Source organism: Eptatretus burgeri, chromosome 6 (genome assembly GCF_056783735.1).
Source record: "Eptatretus burgeri isolate ZD-2024b chromosome 6, Ebu_testis_v1, whole genome shotgun sequence".
Taxonomy (NCBI): domain Eukaryota; kingdom Metazoa; phylum Chordata; class Myxini; order Myxiniformes; family Myxinidae; genus Eptatretus; species Eptatretus burgeri.
In genome coordinates, this window is record NC_140966.1 from 88,477,888 (window position 1) to 88,495,611 (window position 17,724).

Below are 17,724 nucleotides of genomic sequence, written 5' to 3' on the forward strand. Positions count from 1 at the left end.
GCTGAGGGACGGACGGGTTCTTACAAAGAGCATCAACTCTGGAAGAGCATCAAGACCCGTTCGTTCCTCTCAACGCGTCGCTGGCTGAGGCCCGAATCACCTGGCCGCTTGGCAAGGCCTGGGCTCAACCGCGGCTACGCTAGCTGCTGTGGGGATGGGACATCGCGGGTTGCCCCATAGAGGCACCACGAGGGTGGAGGTAACCTGCAACAGTCTCGTGGAACTCCTTCGGTCTGCCAAGCTCCACGTTATAAAGGCCTATGGGTCCAGTCTGACCCCCTTGTCTTTGAGGGGGGTCTTTCCTTGCTTATTTGCGTGAAAGTTGTGGCGCCGTGTCCCGTTAAGTAGAACTGTTGTTAAGTGCTTGTGAATAATAAATAATAGACGGTTATAGTGCTTTGTCTTGCTTGCGTCTTGCCCCGTCCCACATTCATCACACCAACTGCATGCGTGTTTCACCCATTGATTCCATATCTGCATGACTGCATTACTGTGTACGTGTGTAAATAATAAATGTGCTTATTTGAATGTGAACCTGTTTGTCGTGTCATTTTCCCCATTGAAATACCGTATTGTATTTCGGAATAATAGCGGGCTTTTTAATAGCCGATAATAGAATTGGGTCCAACGTGGCCTGGCGATAATACACCGCTCGGTTATCCCAGAACGGAACGAACCGCTTAAGCGGTTCGTGTCCAAGCAGGCCTTCGTTGAGGTACGGTTTCTCGGTAGTCTGCCCGCATGAATCATTAGGTATATCGACAATTCGGCGGTTGACCCTGTCGCGCGCGGGTAGAATATTGACGAGGCCGTGGTGTGCGCTTGGAGCACACCCGTGACTGGTTTTCGGCGTTGTTCCAGAAAGTCGCGACTGAATTGTTTGTTCGGTGGGCGTACGGCTGCGATTCGGATAAAAGCGGCTGTCCACACGCCGGCGGGCGAGAATTCGTAACATTATGTATATATATATATATATATATATATATATATATATATATATATATATATATATATATATATATATATATATATATATATATATATATATATATATATGTATTGTGGTTTTGTAAAACCACATCCCTGCAAGCAATGGCACACAACATACAGCATCCCTTGGCAGTTATTTCAATACTATATATCTTTGTCCCTTCCATATGTCGAGTGGGTAAAAGGGAAAGATGCGTTGCATGGGACTCTTGTAGTTAGGTCTTTTATATCTCATATATCTTCACTTTAACCTTGAAATTTTTCCTTTATGTCACACGAACCATGCAAGCAAGCACACACTCTATGGAAATAAGAATTAGCAGCACGCTGCAGGTATTTCCAGCATGCCCGTGCTGAGAGCGCTTCCTGCCAACAATGCACAGTATGTCGTTCCTTTGGAGTGTGCGCAACAATTCCCAACCGCCAACTCACCTCAGACTTCACACTGCTCACCAAACCTTTCCATGTTCACCACGACCACTTCATAAAACTGGGAAAAATACCCTTTCAGCAACCCACGTCAACTCGCGACTTTTATTCACCCATTTCACGATGAGCGCCACGTGGCATTTGGCCTTCACCATGGACGCCATGTGGCGATCATCACTCACTACCTATCCTCAATCGGTACAGACATTGACACTTACAGATATTCACATAGATAGGACAGAGACTTTCTTCTTCCACATCTTTTTCTTCGATCTCTCTCTCTCTCTCTCTCTCTCTCTCTCTCTCTCTCTCTCTCTCTCTCTCTCTCTCTCTCTCTCTCTCTCTCTCTCTCTCTCTCTCTCTCTCTCTCTCTCTCTCTCTCTCTCTCTCTCTCTCTCTCTCTCTCTCTCTCTCTCTCTCTCTCTCTCTCTCTCTCTCTCTCTCTCTCTCTCTCTCTCTCTCTCTCTCTCTCTCTCTCTCTCTCTCTCTCTCTCTCTCTCTCTCTCTCTCTCTCTCTCTCTCTCTCTCTCTCTCTCTCTCTCTCTCTCTCTCTCTCTCTCTCTCTCTCTCTCTCTCTCTCTCTCTCTCTCTCTCTCTCTCTCTCTCTCTCTCTCTCTCTCTCTCTCTCTCTCTCTCTCTCTCGTCGACTGTGGATGCATAAAAGAAAATCAATGCGGCCGAAGCTCGACTGTTCTTTTACAGGCAGAACCCAAAGGAGCAAACGAACACTCACATTCACATTTTCCTCTTGCATGACGCTGCACCCCCACGTTGCACTAAACAACAACTCCCACTCCCACACTCTAGACACACCCAGTATTCCTCCCACCTCCCTTTCCCTCAGCATTCTGGGTTGCTTTGGTCTGACGACATACTGAGGGTTCGTTTACCCTCACCTGCTTTTTTTCTCTCTTGGTTATCTTATCTTCCTCGGGTGTGTGTGTGTGTGTGTGTGTGTGTGTGTGTGTGTGTGTGAGAGAGAGAGAGAGAGAGAGAGAGAGAGAGAGAGAGAGAGAGAGAGAGAGAGAGAGAGAGAGAGAGAGAGAGAGAGAGAGAGAGAGAGAGAGAGAGATATATATATATATATATATATATATATATATATATATATATACATATATATATATATATATATATATATATATATATATATATATATATATATATATATATATATATATATATATATATATATATATATATATATGGCACCTGTCCTAGCATAAATTTAGATTGGAGAAGATATAACGGGATAACTCTGCTCTCTGTCTGCTTTTGAAAGATTGCCTGTCTTTTGCCACACCCCATGGATTCCTTGCTTTCACTGCTGTACATACCAATAAATACCATTCACTGTGCCACATACCTTTCCTCGCATTCTGGTTGTAAGTAAATGAACTGTGTGGAAATGTTCCCAGCCTGTTTTCGTGTTTTCCTTCATTGGTCCACCATGGCCCACACCCTAGCCTCGCTGGGACATTATGCCCCAAAGATTCGCTGTTCCCCAAAGTACGTACTGCCAGTACGTACTTGGCATTTCCACTTTGCTGCACCTGATCCAGGAAGAAATCTAGTTAACACAAGTGCGTACCAAGAGCACGTTCCCCAGTAAAGAAGTCACATGACCCTAAGGTAAACTGTTTGTTAGACGGAGGACCCTCAGTCACATGGTTGAGTTATTGGCGTTCACGGTCGATTAATGACCCCGCCACATCATGAAGTTATTCGTGTGCGTCGGCCTGCGATTCCGGTGAGTCCTGCAAGTAACCCGAGGCAGTCCATCTCCCCTGCCCCCCCCACCCCCCCATGACGCAGGACTGTTCCAATATATATACATATATATAGTTTTTGGCCCTATCTATCAATTTTCGAAATTAGGCCTTTGTAGACCTTATGACCTTAAACATAATTGGTGATTGAATTAATTGACCTGATATGCAAATCTTCAAATTTCAAGTCAATCGGATGGAAATTGACAATTTTAGATATTCGGCCTATGTTGACCATTTGACCATTTGACCTCAAAAATAAATAGGATTCTGTTGGAAGATCATCTCCACCATTTGGTGAAGTTTCGTGAAGATCAGTTTAAAATTGTGACCTGCAGATGATTAAAGGTGAGCGGACAGATAAACAAACAAACGGAAGCGATCAACATACTTGTCAAAATTTTTTTTTTTTTTTGCCAAGTAACAAACAGAGATGGGTGAAACCATAACCTCCGTCCACCTACTGTGGTGGAGGTAATAAAATATGCTTTGAGTAATACTCAAATGTACATGTGGGTGGTTTATATTATTCAGCTGACCCATAATGTGAGTCACACTTTTGTAACTGCACACTAATTCTGAGTGAGTGATTCTGACTTTCTTTGTGCAGTACAGAACTGACATGTTTCTCTGGATATCTATTGTCTTAATCGATAATGACACGATTATCAGCAGAATAAACAAAGGAGATAAATAAAACAGAATGAAACACCTGGGGCCTTCAAGGTAGCATTTCCTTTTATTAATTTTTTTTATCCTGGCACAGCATTGTCTATGTTGGTATCAGTATGCAGTGCACACTTTGAAGCAATCCGTGAGTTCTCAGAGATTTCAGCACAACCTGCACATTGAAATGCAACATGAGATATGAAATAGTGAAAATATAATTCACTTTTATCTGTAACTGAAGAATTACTGAGGTGTTTTTTTGGGGTATTACCCCCTTTTTGTTACAAAATTGAGTATCAAGTTGCTAAATAAATAAATACATACGTACGGCCTCCCTTACAAGGGAATTTGATGCAGGAGGATAGTAAGCCCATTAGGCACATCAAAGCCTGCACTAGTATTACCAACTTATGCTTGTTTGTGCATGCTCTATCCTTTTAAATGCTGAACGTCAAGCAAGGAAGCAGCACATACCATTTTTAGTCTTGGGTATAATTTGGCCAGGGTTTGAACTGTTAACCTCCCCAACTCAGCACAGATGCTTTAACCATTATGCCATTGAGGCTGATTTAAACGTATTACAAGTTCATTTGATATGTAAGGTCTGTTTTGAGATTCTAATGTTGTATACGTCGCCTGCAGATTGTTCTCTGGGATATAACTTCACACACTCACCGACTGATGAAGCAGAAAACTGAGAAGGTGAAAGACTCCATTGCAGCCACGGAGGTATAATTTTGGCGAATATGTATTAAAGTATAAAATAAATTGTGTGTAAAAGGTCTAAAGGAACCTTACGTGGTATGTGTACTTGTACAAATTCCCCAAAACTATTCAGGTCTGGTTGGCCATTCTTGACATGTAGCTTGAATTATATAAGGATCTCAAGATGGAGGTTTCCATTTCTTATACGAGTAAGGCTGTGAAAATAGCATCAGCTAGAAAATGAACCCATCTGAGATTCTGCATCACTCATGAAAATTCAATCAAACGTTGTCCAATATTTGCAAGTGACAACAACAACCAATCTTCTCCAGGAGCGAATGGTTTAATTTGAATTGAATAGGAAGGAGGGGCATTTAAAACATTGGGAGCATTATAAAGTCAGTGTCAATCATAAATCGTCCACGATGGCACCTGTAGCCAATAGCTCGCATTTATTGATCACAGGTATTTGTAACTGGGAATACAAATATGAAAGGTTTGCAAGTTTGGAGCAAAGCTGCATCTTTACATAAGGCTTGGAGAAGCAGTTTTAATAACCAACCAACAATGAACAAGGGTTCACCCACACATGCAGCCTTCCCAAGAGTGTGCCTGAGTCAACTTACTTTCCTTTTGGTTTTTAACCTTGTGTCACTCGCATTATATATCTTTTGGGACATAATTCTCCATATTGGAACCAGAAGCACTTTTTCTTTTTCCCTTTTACTTTGTCAATTGTTTATGCCGAGTGTTGGCTTAGTGGTTAAGATGGTAGCTTGGGATCGTTGGGGTCCTGAGTTCGAGCCCCGCTGGCCACTGAATTAACATCAGGGGGGTTGACTCAGCCTGTCATCCTTCTGAAGTCGGCAAAATGAAAACCAGTATACTGGTAATTATCCCTGTGTTTCGAAGGCGACGGTTGGCGTCAGGAAGGGCATACGGCCGTAAAAAACATTGCCACAAGAAAGGGGTACCATGATTGGAGCCCGCAAAAATCTGACCCCTGCTCAAGGAAAAAGGCTTTAAAATGGTATGATGACTGTGAATTGTTTAATTATCATTTGCATGAAACAAACCATACCCGTGTTCCCAAGGTGTACTCAAGGTGACTGCTTGCAACTCTACATTGAATAGCTATGGGTGTCAAATCCACAAAGTGCAACAGCAGAGCATGTACTCGCTTCCGAGTAAAAGAAGCAAAGAGGGAGTAGGGAGTAGGGAGTGCAGGAAGCAATAGTGGGGCAGATAACAGCAATTTTTAAGAGGAATCGTGCAAATGATGATACAAGCATCAAATTTGCCACATTTGTTCTCCAGGGGATTCTAATCAAATCCGCCTGATTGGCCATTTGAAAATCCAAATTTTGAAAAATTAAAAATAAAAAAACTTCAAAAAGTCAAGATCACGAATCAATGTTGGATGCTGGCTGAGATTGGTGAATGTTTCAGAAACATCATCAAAGACGTTCCAAGTCTGCCATGCAGTTTTCTTCCCTTTACCGCGGAAGGCAGCCACGATGTTACATCCAGTGAACACATGGAAGTATGGGATCCCTCTAGCTTTCTCAGGCCCTATTGCAGAAACTACCTCATGGACTGGAATCCATCACGCCTTGGCTCCTTAGCCAAAGGCAATCCACATGTTCTCAAGACCTAGTTCCTGTAAGGATGGCAGTACAGATATTGCTATGACGAGTACGTCCGTGTCATTAGCCTTAATGATAATGGACTTGCTTCCATCCGTCGTTGCATCCCTGGCGTGTACAAATATTCGAGTGTCAGCTTCTTCATGACAACATGGAGACACAGCATCCAGTGACTTCCTTGTGTTGCTCATGGCATCTTCTCCTTTTGTGACAATGACTGTGCTTGTCGTCTGTGCTTCACACATCTTTTCCGCAAGGAAGTGAAACAGCTCAGTCTTGTTGCTGTCATCTCGAAGAAAGCTTCTCCAGTTACTTGGGGTCTTACTGGTTCCTGTCACTCTTCTTCTGATTCCTTGCCCCTTTTCGACCTTGCCTCGGACTTCAGACTTGACTTCTTGTACACATCAAACACGACGTCCACCCTCTCGTACCTGGCACTATAGGATTCCACCTTTGGGATGATGTCTTCTTTAGCATAGTCATCAAATATCTTTGAAAAGCGTGGAGGTAGGGCATTGATAAGTGCTGAGCCATCAATGATGACTGCATCTCCCCTTGGTTCTCTGTCTGGGATGTTCACTTGTGCTTCAAGAATTTCAGCCAGCTGTGACTTCAATTTTTTTGAAGTTTTTTTTTTTTTCAAATTTTTCAAAATTTGGATTTTCAAATGGCCAATCGGGCAGATTTGATCAGAAATCCCTGCAGAACAGAAATGCCAAATTTGATGCTTGTATCATAATTTGCACGATTTTTCTACTATCTACTACACTACAAGGAGCAGGTGAGCTGGAAACTGAGACAGAATATGGGTGCCTTTGACCCTGGGCGGTTGGTGACCCAACCATGGGCCCTGCTACTCCCCTTTCTATCCCACAGTAACACACATCAGTCACAGTGCAAGTGAAGTATGCATCAGGTCAAAATCAGGTCAGGTCTTGATCTCAGCATATGATCTTATTGATTACAGTACTATGACGATGCTCATTCAATATCTTATTATTTAAAGAATATTAAAAAAATCCCTGTACAAACAATAAACAACAATGCTTTGATGACAAAAACCTTTTCATTTTGAAAATAAAACGACAATGACAATTTATAACAAGACAGAGCAATTTATTTGTAAGATTATCATGTCATTTGCATTCCAAGGTGCAGTCAGTTTCTCCACAAAAACCACTATACGTATAACGTTACATCACTTTCTCGACTTCTTTCGGCCAAACTCGTCACTGATTTTTGAGAAATCAAGTCCTTCCGGTACTTCCCTCTCAATAATCATGATTGAAAGACTATGAAGTCAATCTTCTCCCATTTGGTTCCTGACCTCATCCTTGATGAGTTTTAGTTTTCGGGGATCCCTCACCACTGCAATTTGATGCCATTATTGATAGATATATCCGAAGAGCTATTTCAATGTTAAGAAACGTTTGGTTGAGGGCATGTGTTTGGAGGAATTTTTTCATTCTGTTTTGCTGACATAATATGTTTGTGTGAGGTTTGAAGCTCTGTTGGAGATGCCAGCAAGGTATAAATAAAACTGGATAAATTCACTTTTTATCGTAGGTTCCAGATCATTGGGATAGGAGCAGGAAAGATTTGCTCCGGCTTGCTTGATCTCATGAGTAAAGAGAGAGGTTAGCTTGGACAGGAATCCAAACTTAAAGTTTATTTCCTTGTATGCTTCAAGAGGATGTTTCATAGCACTCATTAGCTGATCGATGATGACAAAGGGCACTTCAGATGTTCTTGTGTGATGGAACAGTTTCTTCACTCTTCATCATCTCCATCATCAAAGCGGCAGTTGCACATGAGGCCATGCATCTGGGCTGAATTGTATTCGTTATGGTAACACAGTTTAATCCCTAGATCTTCAATATCCTGAAACTCTGTCTGCTGGATCGTGACAAAATCAACAAGACCTGAGTAAAGACACCGTGACATTCAGATTTAAGCTGGTCTCTTGAAGCGAGAGAGTGGTCTGGTGAAAGCCCTCGAAGTCTGTTTTCCAAATATCAAAAAGTAGAGCTGAATCCAGTTCACCAAGTTTGTCAAGGATCGACTGAGCTTCATCTTGCCACTCCACTTTCTTTTCCATGTTAGTTGCCAGCGATTCCAACACTTTGCATATGGGACTGTAACCTTTGAGAAGGGCTGCCAATGCTCCATACTTTGCTGACCAATGAGTAGCTGAAAGCTGTTTGACAACAAATAACCCTAATGGCTTCATTTTTTTTCACAGAGCAGTCGACAGCGATACGTCGATCCAGAGAGACAGGTGTACCGCTTTTGTACAATGTCGAAGAATGTGAAGATCACTGGGCTGCATTTGTCGGTACTTTTCCCCACAAGGTTGAGTGAGTGAGCTGTGCATGGTAAAAACGTCACATTTGGGCATTGCCAGTCAGGTCACGTCAGGTCAGATTGGATATGTGACTTGCTACAGGTACTATGTAAACCTGTACTAACCTGTTCCATGGTCGGGTTGTCGGCGACTAAACCGTCTCCCCCACCAAGTTTCTTGGTGAGGAGGGTGTATGATATGGACACCCAGCAGGATGAAGAACAAAACCTGTCAAAGGGTGGAGGAACTCCTTGTGAGCCAACGGCTATCCATATATAGTGCCCGACTGTGTCTGCGGACATCCTCTTTCAATTGGGTTACTTCTTATTACGAGGTTGGTGGTAGGATTTGCACTCCTGCCACCATAAAACTCTTCATTCCGCAAAACATTTCAGCAGCATAAAAAAATCAGAAAATCCACTCTGTGGGAGTACCTCCTGTGCAGCTTCCCTTCGCAGGGCAGCTCACCGGATCACGGGATTGGGGCAAAGCCTTTGGGAACCCCAATTTTTGATGATAGGAGGGAAACCACGGGGTAACATTCCCGGGTCAGATTGCGAGAGAGTGTGTTGGAGTGGTGCTGAGGTGTCATCCACCAGACGGTGGTCTCCTTGGGTTAACCTGAGGCAGTCCCTTTGGGTGGGTGCCTGGAATGTCCTATCCCTAAGAGAGGATGATCACTTGTATCTGTTGTCATCTGAGTTCAAGCATTTGGACATCGGTATTGCAGCACTCTCTGAGGTTTGGAGCCAGATTGCGGAGATATCATGGCGGGTGGTTACACCTACTATTGGTCTGGTCGCTCTGATGGTTACCTTGCCCAAGGTGTTGCTGGCGCTGTGTCCAATAAACTGACTCCAATGACAATTGAGGGAACACCGGTCAACGATCGTATTATGAGACAAAGGATTCGTCACTCCTTGGGTGTCATTTCCCTGGTCTCTGTACATGCTCCGACTGAGGCGAGTGATCTCACCATGAAGGACGCATTCTATGCCACAATTGAGTCTGTGGTTGATCAGTGCCCCAGGCAAGATACTCTTCTAGTCTTGGGGGATTTCAATGTATCGACTGGAACTAATAGGGATGTTTATGAGATGTGTGTTGGTCCGCATGGGTCTGGAATTGTGAACCAGACTAGCACTACGTTCCTTGACTTTGTAAGAAGTCATGGGTTAGGGTGGCTGGTTCATGGTTTCAGCACCCACAGGCTCATCACTGGACTTGGTATTCCAATGCTGGCAGTGTGGCAAAGGAGATTGACCACATGTTCATTGATGGTCACTGGAGGATGATCCAGAACTGCAGGGTCTACCGGAGTGCTCAGTTCCTCAATACTGACCACCAGCTTGTTGTAGCAACTCTTAAGTTGCACCTTAAATCCAGGAGAATGGTACCATCCCAGCCGAGGCTGGATGTTGGCAAGCTCAAGTATGAGAGGGTAGCTGAGGAGTTTGCAAACAGGCTGAGTGGAGATTTGGGGGGTCTGGGTGCTTTGGGGGATCCTGAAGAGTATTGAAGTGCCTTCAAGACCACCGTCCTTGACGTTGCTGGTAGATGTCTTGGAACTCACTGGAGGGTGAAGAAGAATTTTGTCTCTCAAGGCACACTGGATAACATTGCCCAGTGTTACAGGGCCAGGATGAATGGCAGAGCTGAACTGTTCAGGGAGCTGAGGTGTAAAACTGTACGTGCACTAAGGGTGGACAAAGAGGCCTATGTGCGAGGAATCTGTGAGGTGGTAGAGCATCACCTGTGGTCAAGTGATCCTCGTCCTGCTTACAGGGGAATTCGCGCATTGTGTTCGTCCAAGCCCGTCCCCTCGATGTCCTGCAGTGAGAGCAGAGGGTGGTGGGCTCTTGATCGAGGAGTCCGAGACGAAGGCCCGCTGGGCCAGTTACTTTGAGGGGTTGTACCAGGCTGATGCACCAGCTGTCGAGTTGGATATCAGCGGTGTTACAATCCCGAATCTTGACCCTCCAATCAATTGTGGTCCACCTTCATTTGTGGAAACACAGGCTGTGGTGAACCGCTTGAAATGAGGTAAAGCTCCTGGGATCTGTGGCATCCATGCTGAACTTCTCAAGTCTGGTGGAAATGCTGCACTTGTATCATTGCATGCAGTTCTGTGCTCTGCCTGGAACACAGGCATCATCCCAACTGACTGGAAGAGGGGCCTTGTTGTCTCTCTCTGAAAAGGGAAGGGTGATCGCCAGGTCTAAAACAACCACCGAGGGGTGATGCTGCTCTCAGTCCCGGGCAAGTTCTTTGCTCGGATAATTATTGAAAGGGTTCGCCACCATCTGCTTGAGCACCAGCACCCAGAGCAGTCAGGCTTTACACCAAAGAAGTCAAAGATTAACCGTATCCTTGCTATTCGGGGCCTCACCGAACACAGACGAGAGTTTTGGCAGGGGCTGCTTGCAGCTTATGTTAGTCTCTGTAAAGCGTTTGATTCTGGGAATCGGGATGCCCTCTGGAGGATTCTTGGTCTTCGTGGGGTGCCACCAAAACTTATCAATCTGATGTCTGAACTATACTCTGGTACTGAGAGTGTTGTGAGATGTGGTGGTACCATCTCTGACTTAATTCCCGTTCTTACTGGAGTTTTTCAGGGGTGTGTACTGGCCGTCACACTTTTCAGGACTTGTATGACTATATGCTGGGGAGGACGTCAGAGACGTCAAGCTGCGGTGCATCATTTGCGAATGTCAAGATCTCTGACCATGATTTCACAGATGATGCAGTCATCTTTACGGAGACTCCAGATATCCTTTTAAGGGGCCCTCGAGGTACTGAAGGAAGAGTCGGAGCCACTGGGATTATGGATTTCCTGGGTCAAAACTAAGATCCAGGCTTTCAATGACATCTTGGATGCTGCTTTTCTGTCTGTGCCTGTTTGTGGTGAGGATGTTCAGGTCTTGGAGAGGTTCTCTTACCTTGGCAGTGATGTTCACGTCTCTGCTGTCTGTGAGCCAGAGGTCAACAGACGTCTGGGTCGGGCCTGGGGAGTCATGGATTCACTGGATCATGGGGTGTGGTGCTGCCAATACCTGTGCAGGAGGACGAAATTCCAAGTCTTCAGCTCCTCGGTGCTTCCAGTCTTGCTCTATGGATGTGATAATTGGACTCTGACCAGGGATCTGGTACAGAGACTTACTTCCTTTGGTACCACGTCTCTTCGGAGAATCCTTGGCTATCGCTGGTCAGACTTTGTGTCCAACGAGCGGTTCTGAGAGAGACTCAAGTGAGATTTGTTACCTGCATTTTCCGTGAGCATCAGCTTCGGTTGTATGGACATGTGGCTCGTTTTCCTGACGCTGATCCTGCTCACCAGATTCTCTCAGCGAGGGAGTCTCATGAGTGGAGGAGGTCAATGGGCCGACCACGTTCCTCGTGATTGCAGCAGGTTGATCAGCATCTCAAGGAGATGGGGATGGGCCAGGCATCTGCCTGGGGGATAGCCAGATTGAGGCCCCTGGAGTACTGGCGGAAAGTGGTTGCAGTGACGCGCTTCTCTGGCGCATGCTCTCATACCTGACCTGACCTTGGGCATTGTTCCCTGATGATAGTTTGAACATATTTCCCACTTATATTTGATTCATTATCATATGACAACCTGGTATTGGCTTAATGGTTGGGGTGGTGGGTTTGGGATCTTGTGATCCTGAGTTCAAATCCCACTCGGCTGTTGAATTGATACCAGGTGGGGTTGACTCTGCCTGTCATCCTTCCGAGGTTGGCAAAATGAGCGCCAGCATGCTGGTATGCTGTGTCGGAGTGGCATCGCTTCCAGGATTGTGTCCAATAGCCAAGGAGACTGCTTGGCTTTACCTTCATTTGTGGAAACTCAGGCTGTAGTGAACCGGTTGAAATGATCTCATGAATCATGAAATGCTCTGCACAGAGTATGGTCCCAATGGATGGATGGATCATACGATTGTCCATGAAGAAATATTTTTGGTGATCCAGTTCTCATCCCGAAAGGCCACTATCATTTCTGCTACTTCCTGTCCAGTTTGACTGATCATCGGCAAAAACCTTAGAAAACCCTCTTCAAGATCATTTGGGAGAACATAGCGGACGACAAACGTCAACTGATCTGAGTGTGTAACATCTGGTATTGAATCAACAGATACTGAATAGAACTTCCCTGATTTCAGTTCCTTTATAATCTCAAGTACTTTTCTACATACCCATCAGATGAATCGGTTCTTCACAAGTAGTGGAGGACAAATCTGGGGGTATGCCCCCTGCCTTTCTTGGTGGATCTTTTGATGTCTTCAGCAAGGAATGAATGCATCACAGTTTGCAAGAACCTCCAAAACACCCAGATATTTACTGTTACTTGGAGACCCAACCAATAACATTGGCCTTATCCCATGTGAATGTTGGCAGAAGGCGGAAGACCGACAGTTATGGGGGTCGCTCGGTGGGCATGACTCCTCGGTGGGCATTCAAATAAGTAGTAGTAGAAGTAGTAGTTGGCCCAACAATTCCGTGTGTGCCTCGCAAAGAAAGACCTCGTTCACAGAGAAACGTCATCACAGACATCTCGCTCCGAAAACCAAGCACCAGTTGCAGACATTCATTTTCAAACTGGAGAACAACATAACCATCCACACAACCAATGCCTGCTTGTCTCGTGCACATTACTACCATGGTTTCTCTCTGCTGCTGGCTGTTTTCATGAGATGAAATCCTCTCATCGGCATGCTTCCAGCCATTAAACCCACGAGTAAAGGGGCTATTTGGTCAGGTTGAGCTTGCAAGTTAAGCAGCATACTGTATACTCTACCATTTGAAGGTGAGTAACAGAGCCACATGCACTTCACATGCTCCCCCACCAGCGGATATGCATGTGTGAAGGACTTTGAGCAGTATCAGTGATATCCTTCCCTGCCATGAATCACACCAGAGTTTTGGAAATCTCTATCACAGTTTCAGAAATCCTCACTAACTTTTGCAATCTCATGGCTTCATATGTCTTCTGATACATTATATCCCCACAGTACAATATCACTTGTAAGTTTAATCTCTTTCAGCTCAGCATGCGTCAGTTGGTTTTTATCTTCATGAAATTTTTGGGCTTGGAGCTCCGACTCAGCCAACTAGTTTTTCCGAGCCAACCAGTAGTCTGGTGCCACCAGTTGTTCAGTTGGTTCTGGTTTGTGTGCATTAAAACCACATGCTATGGAGGATGTTGAAGTTTACAGTGCAGCATCGTGTTTGCCTTCATCTTCACGATCTTGAGTTTTTAATTGGGATAAAAGTGTCGAGTGTCGGCAGTTTGGCTACTTCTCATCTCTTTTGCTCCTCGCGTAGCTGGTACTCTTTCCTTTTTTTTCCCCCTGACTTGTGAGTAGAATGCATTCTTAGAAAAAGGGGAAAAACTGTGCAATGACAGGTTTGATAAGGCTAAAAATCAAGTAAGACTATTAACAATAACAACTATACGTATATGTATATAGGGGAGAGTTTAAAACATGTTTACAATGTATAACCAAGTGAGAGGAATCCTCTCCTTGTAAAGATATTAGAATACATGATGTATTTTTGAAGTGTATTGTTAGTAAGGTTATAGCCGTGTTCGGATCTTGAGTGCAGGCACCCGTCAAGAAGTTAATCTGCCACTGCATGGGCCCTTCTCGGCTTGGGCTCCTGGTAACTGTCGCATCAACCATCCCCTTAATCCACCATTGGGTGGAAAGGAAGCGGGGAAGGGGTAGGGCATGGAGGAAGCAAGGAGTGGGAGGGGCATGGAGTGGATAGACACGCCATCGGAGAATGCCGAGCAGGGGTGGGGGAGCCTGGAGCAGGTGTAGGGAAAACCTGGTGTGAAGATCACATGGAGGAGGGTACTGATGTGAGGAAGTTTGTCATTGTAGTCCCACACAGGACAAAAAGGGTTGGATTTAAGGATTCCCAGGGAAGAGACACGAAGACAGACATCAGGATTGGGATGGTAATGATGATTAAAGGCACGAATAAAGACAGCGTTACATGAAGTGAACACTGTGGTGGATGAGGAATAGATTTATGAGTCATCCATAGATGGAGAGAAGGGGTGGAATGTGTTTGGAAGCATGTGAGAAGATTGAACATTTTTAAATTGCCATTTCAAAAGATTTAAACTGATTGGGAGAGTGGGGAGGAAGAACAAGAAGAAGGTTTTATTTTTCTTTTTGTATTAAACATAATGTATAAGGAAGTAATTAAAGCGATTGTGGTGTATAAACTATAATACACAGTTTATACACCACTGACTTTTGAAAGTATTCAGAAAGTATTTTGAAAGCCTTCAGAAAGTATTCACACCCCCTGACTTTTGTTACATTTTAATGTTACAGCCTGAATTTAAAATGGATTAAAAAAAAAAATTGTCATCGATCAACACAAAATACCCCACAATGACAAAGTAAGAATATGTTTTTGAAATTTTTACAAATTAATGAAAAATGAAAATCTGAAATATCTTGCATTAATAAGCATTCAACCCTCTGAGTCAATACTTTGTAGAAGCACCTTTAGTAGTGATTACAGCTTTGAGTCTTCTTGGGTATGTCTGTGTCACCTTTGCACGTCTGGATTTGGGGATGTTCTCCCATTCGTTCTTGCAGATTTTCTCAAACTCTGTCAAGTTGGATGGGGAGCGTAGGTGAACAGCAATCTTCAAATCTTTCCACAGATTCTCAATGGGATTTAAGTCTGGGCTTTGGCTGGGCCACTCAAAGACACTTTCTGGTTCTGAAGCCATTCCAGTGTTGCTTTCACTGTACGCTTGGGGTCATTATCCGGTTCGAACGTAACTCTTCACCGCAGTGTAAGGTCTTTTGCACTCTGAAGAAGGTTCTCCTCAAGGATTTGCCTGTATATATTCTTCTTCTTCTTCTTCTTTCGGATGCTCCCGATAGGAGTCGCCACAGCGGATCACCCGTATGATCCGCATAGTGATTTGGCACGTTTTACGCCGGATGCCCTTCCTGACGCAACCCTGATCCCCTCTTACGACACAGGGATATGGTACACCTATTTTAACCGGGGTATACACCGGCCCAGTATACTGGTACTCATTTCGCTGACCTCGGAAGGATGACAGGCTGAGTCAACCTCCTGGTGTATTAATTCAGTGGCCCAACAGGGCTTGAACTCAGGACCTTTTGGATCCCAAGCCGCTGCCCTAACCACTGCGCCAACACCAGGCTCTGTCTTTTTTGCCTGTATATGGATTTGTAAGGATTTGCCTGTATATGGCTCCATTAATTGTTCCCTCTATCCATACAAGTGGGATCTTAGGATCCTGAGTTCAAATCCCACTCGGCTGTTTAATTAATGCCAGGTGTGGTTGACTCTGCCTGTAATCCTTCCGAGGTCGTCTGTGATAACGTTTCCCAGTCCCTGCCGCTGAAAAGCATCCCCATAGCATGATGCTGCCACCACCATGCTTTACGGTAGGGATGGTGTTAGATAGGTGATGAGCTGTGTTCGGTTTCTGCCAGATGTAGCACTTTGCATTCAGGCCAATTAATTTAATGTGCATCTCATTAGACCACAGAATATTTTGCCTCACGCTCTTGAAGTCTTTCACGTGCTTTTGTGCAAGCACCAGACATGCTGTCACGTGCCTTTTCTTCAGGAGTGGCTTACGTCTGACCACTCACCCATCAAGCCGAGATTTGTGAAGTGCGACAGAGATTGTTCTCCTTCTGGCAGGTTCTCCCATCTCAACCAAGGAACTCTGTCGTTCTTTCAGAGTGGTCATTGTATTCTTGGTCACCTCCCTGACCAAGGTCCTTCTTGCCCAGTTTGGTCGGACGGCCATCTCTCGGAAGAGTCTGGGTCGTTCCATATTCTTTCCATTTCCTAATGATGGAACTCACTGTGCTCTTAGGGGACTTTCAACACTATAAATTGCTTATACCATTCCGCAGATCTATGCCTCATCACAATTCTATCTCAGAGTTTTATGGACAGTTGCTTGAACTTCATGGTAGAGTTTCTGCTCTGACATGCACTGTCAACTGTGGGACCTTATACATGAAAGGTGTGTTTCTTTCTAAAGGCGCTGTCACACCTTGACGATTTAGCCAGCAATGGCAACGTATAAAAATGTATGTAAAACGTTGGCGTACGCTGAAGTTTTTGAGTTTTTTTTTAAGTTTTGGTCGTATTCATAAGGTGTTGGTCATATGCATAACATATTACTAACGGGCACAGAACGTTTCGTTGTCTTATAGATAACTTATACCAACGAATGCTTAGCCTGTTGTCGGCATTCACAACCTATGCCCAACGATAGTTTAACTTAGGCATAGCGCGCTGCACGTATCACCGACGAACTCGTGGCGTTCTCTGTTAAAAGCTGCGCACGCCGATTTAAATCATAACCGCCTGAAAATTGGAAGTGTCACCATCGCAGTCACACCTTGACGATTTAGCCAGCGTATGCCGACCGATGAAAAATGTGTGTAAAACGCTGGCACACGTCGAATACGGTATGGGTAAGTTGTGTATACGTTAGGAGCACGCTGAAAAACGAGAAAGTACGCTGTCATATTCTGTGGTACGTCTATTACGTCGTGAAATTTCAAGCATGCTGAAAATTTTACGACGTACTCGACGTATGGCTCACAAGTTCCGCATACGCTGGCATAAGTTCTCTGCACGCTCCGCGATTGTTGATACACGTCGGACACACGTTACTTGTAAGTTACCCATAAATCGAAACACGTCAAGGTAATGTTTAGCATACCCGAAACTTAATTTTTAACCTATGAGTAATGTGCTTTGAACCTATGAGTAGCGTGCTTTGAACCTATGTGTAGCGTGCTTTGAACCTATGTGTAACGTATCTCAAACGCACATTGTCGCATGTAGACGAATTAGATTGACGTCTTCCGGACGACCACAGAACTTACTGAACGTGTTTCTAACTTACATCTACCGTATAATGGCGATTTGGCAGCGTTTAGGGGAATTGGTATATACAAATGGGCTTCACAAGAGGAACCCGTCAGTGTTCCAGACTCCATGTTGAGTCGATGTCAATGTCAGTAGTATCAGTATCAATATCAGTAGTATCAGTAGTAGTAGTTTTATGGGTGAGCGTGTCAGTAGTAGTAGAGGTAGTAGTAGTAGTAGTAGTAGTAGTAGTAGTAGTAGTAGGAGGAGG

At 44.4% G+C, this 17,724-nt stretch overlaps 1 protein-coding gene across 20 annotated transcripts in view; it reads left to right on the forward strand.

Annotated features, from left to right (window-relative positions):
- Positions 1 to 17,724, forward strand: part of DNAI3 (dynein axonemal intermediate chain 3) — a 191,695-nt gene that overhangs the window by 112,211 nt on the left and 61,760 nt on the right. For 15 of the 20 annotated variants that reach the window (XR_015059424.1, XR_015059425.1, XR_015059421.1 and 12 more), the window contains one exon: positions 4,500 to 4,586. The exons of 2 other annotated variants lie outside the window; for them this stretch is intronic. Coding sequence is in view for 4 of the 18 variants with exons in the window: in XM_085886108.1 (XP_085742234.1) it covers positions 4,500 to 4,586 (87 nt within the window). In the remaining 14 variants the exon portion in view is untranslated. The remainder of the gene's footprint in view (positions 1 to 4,499; positions 4,587 to 17,724) is intronic. 3 more of the 20 variants (XR_015059427.1, XR_015059433.1, XR_015059428.1) reach the window with 1 other exon arrangement.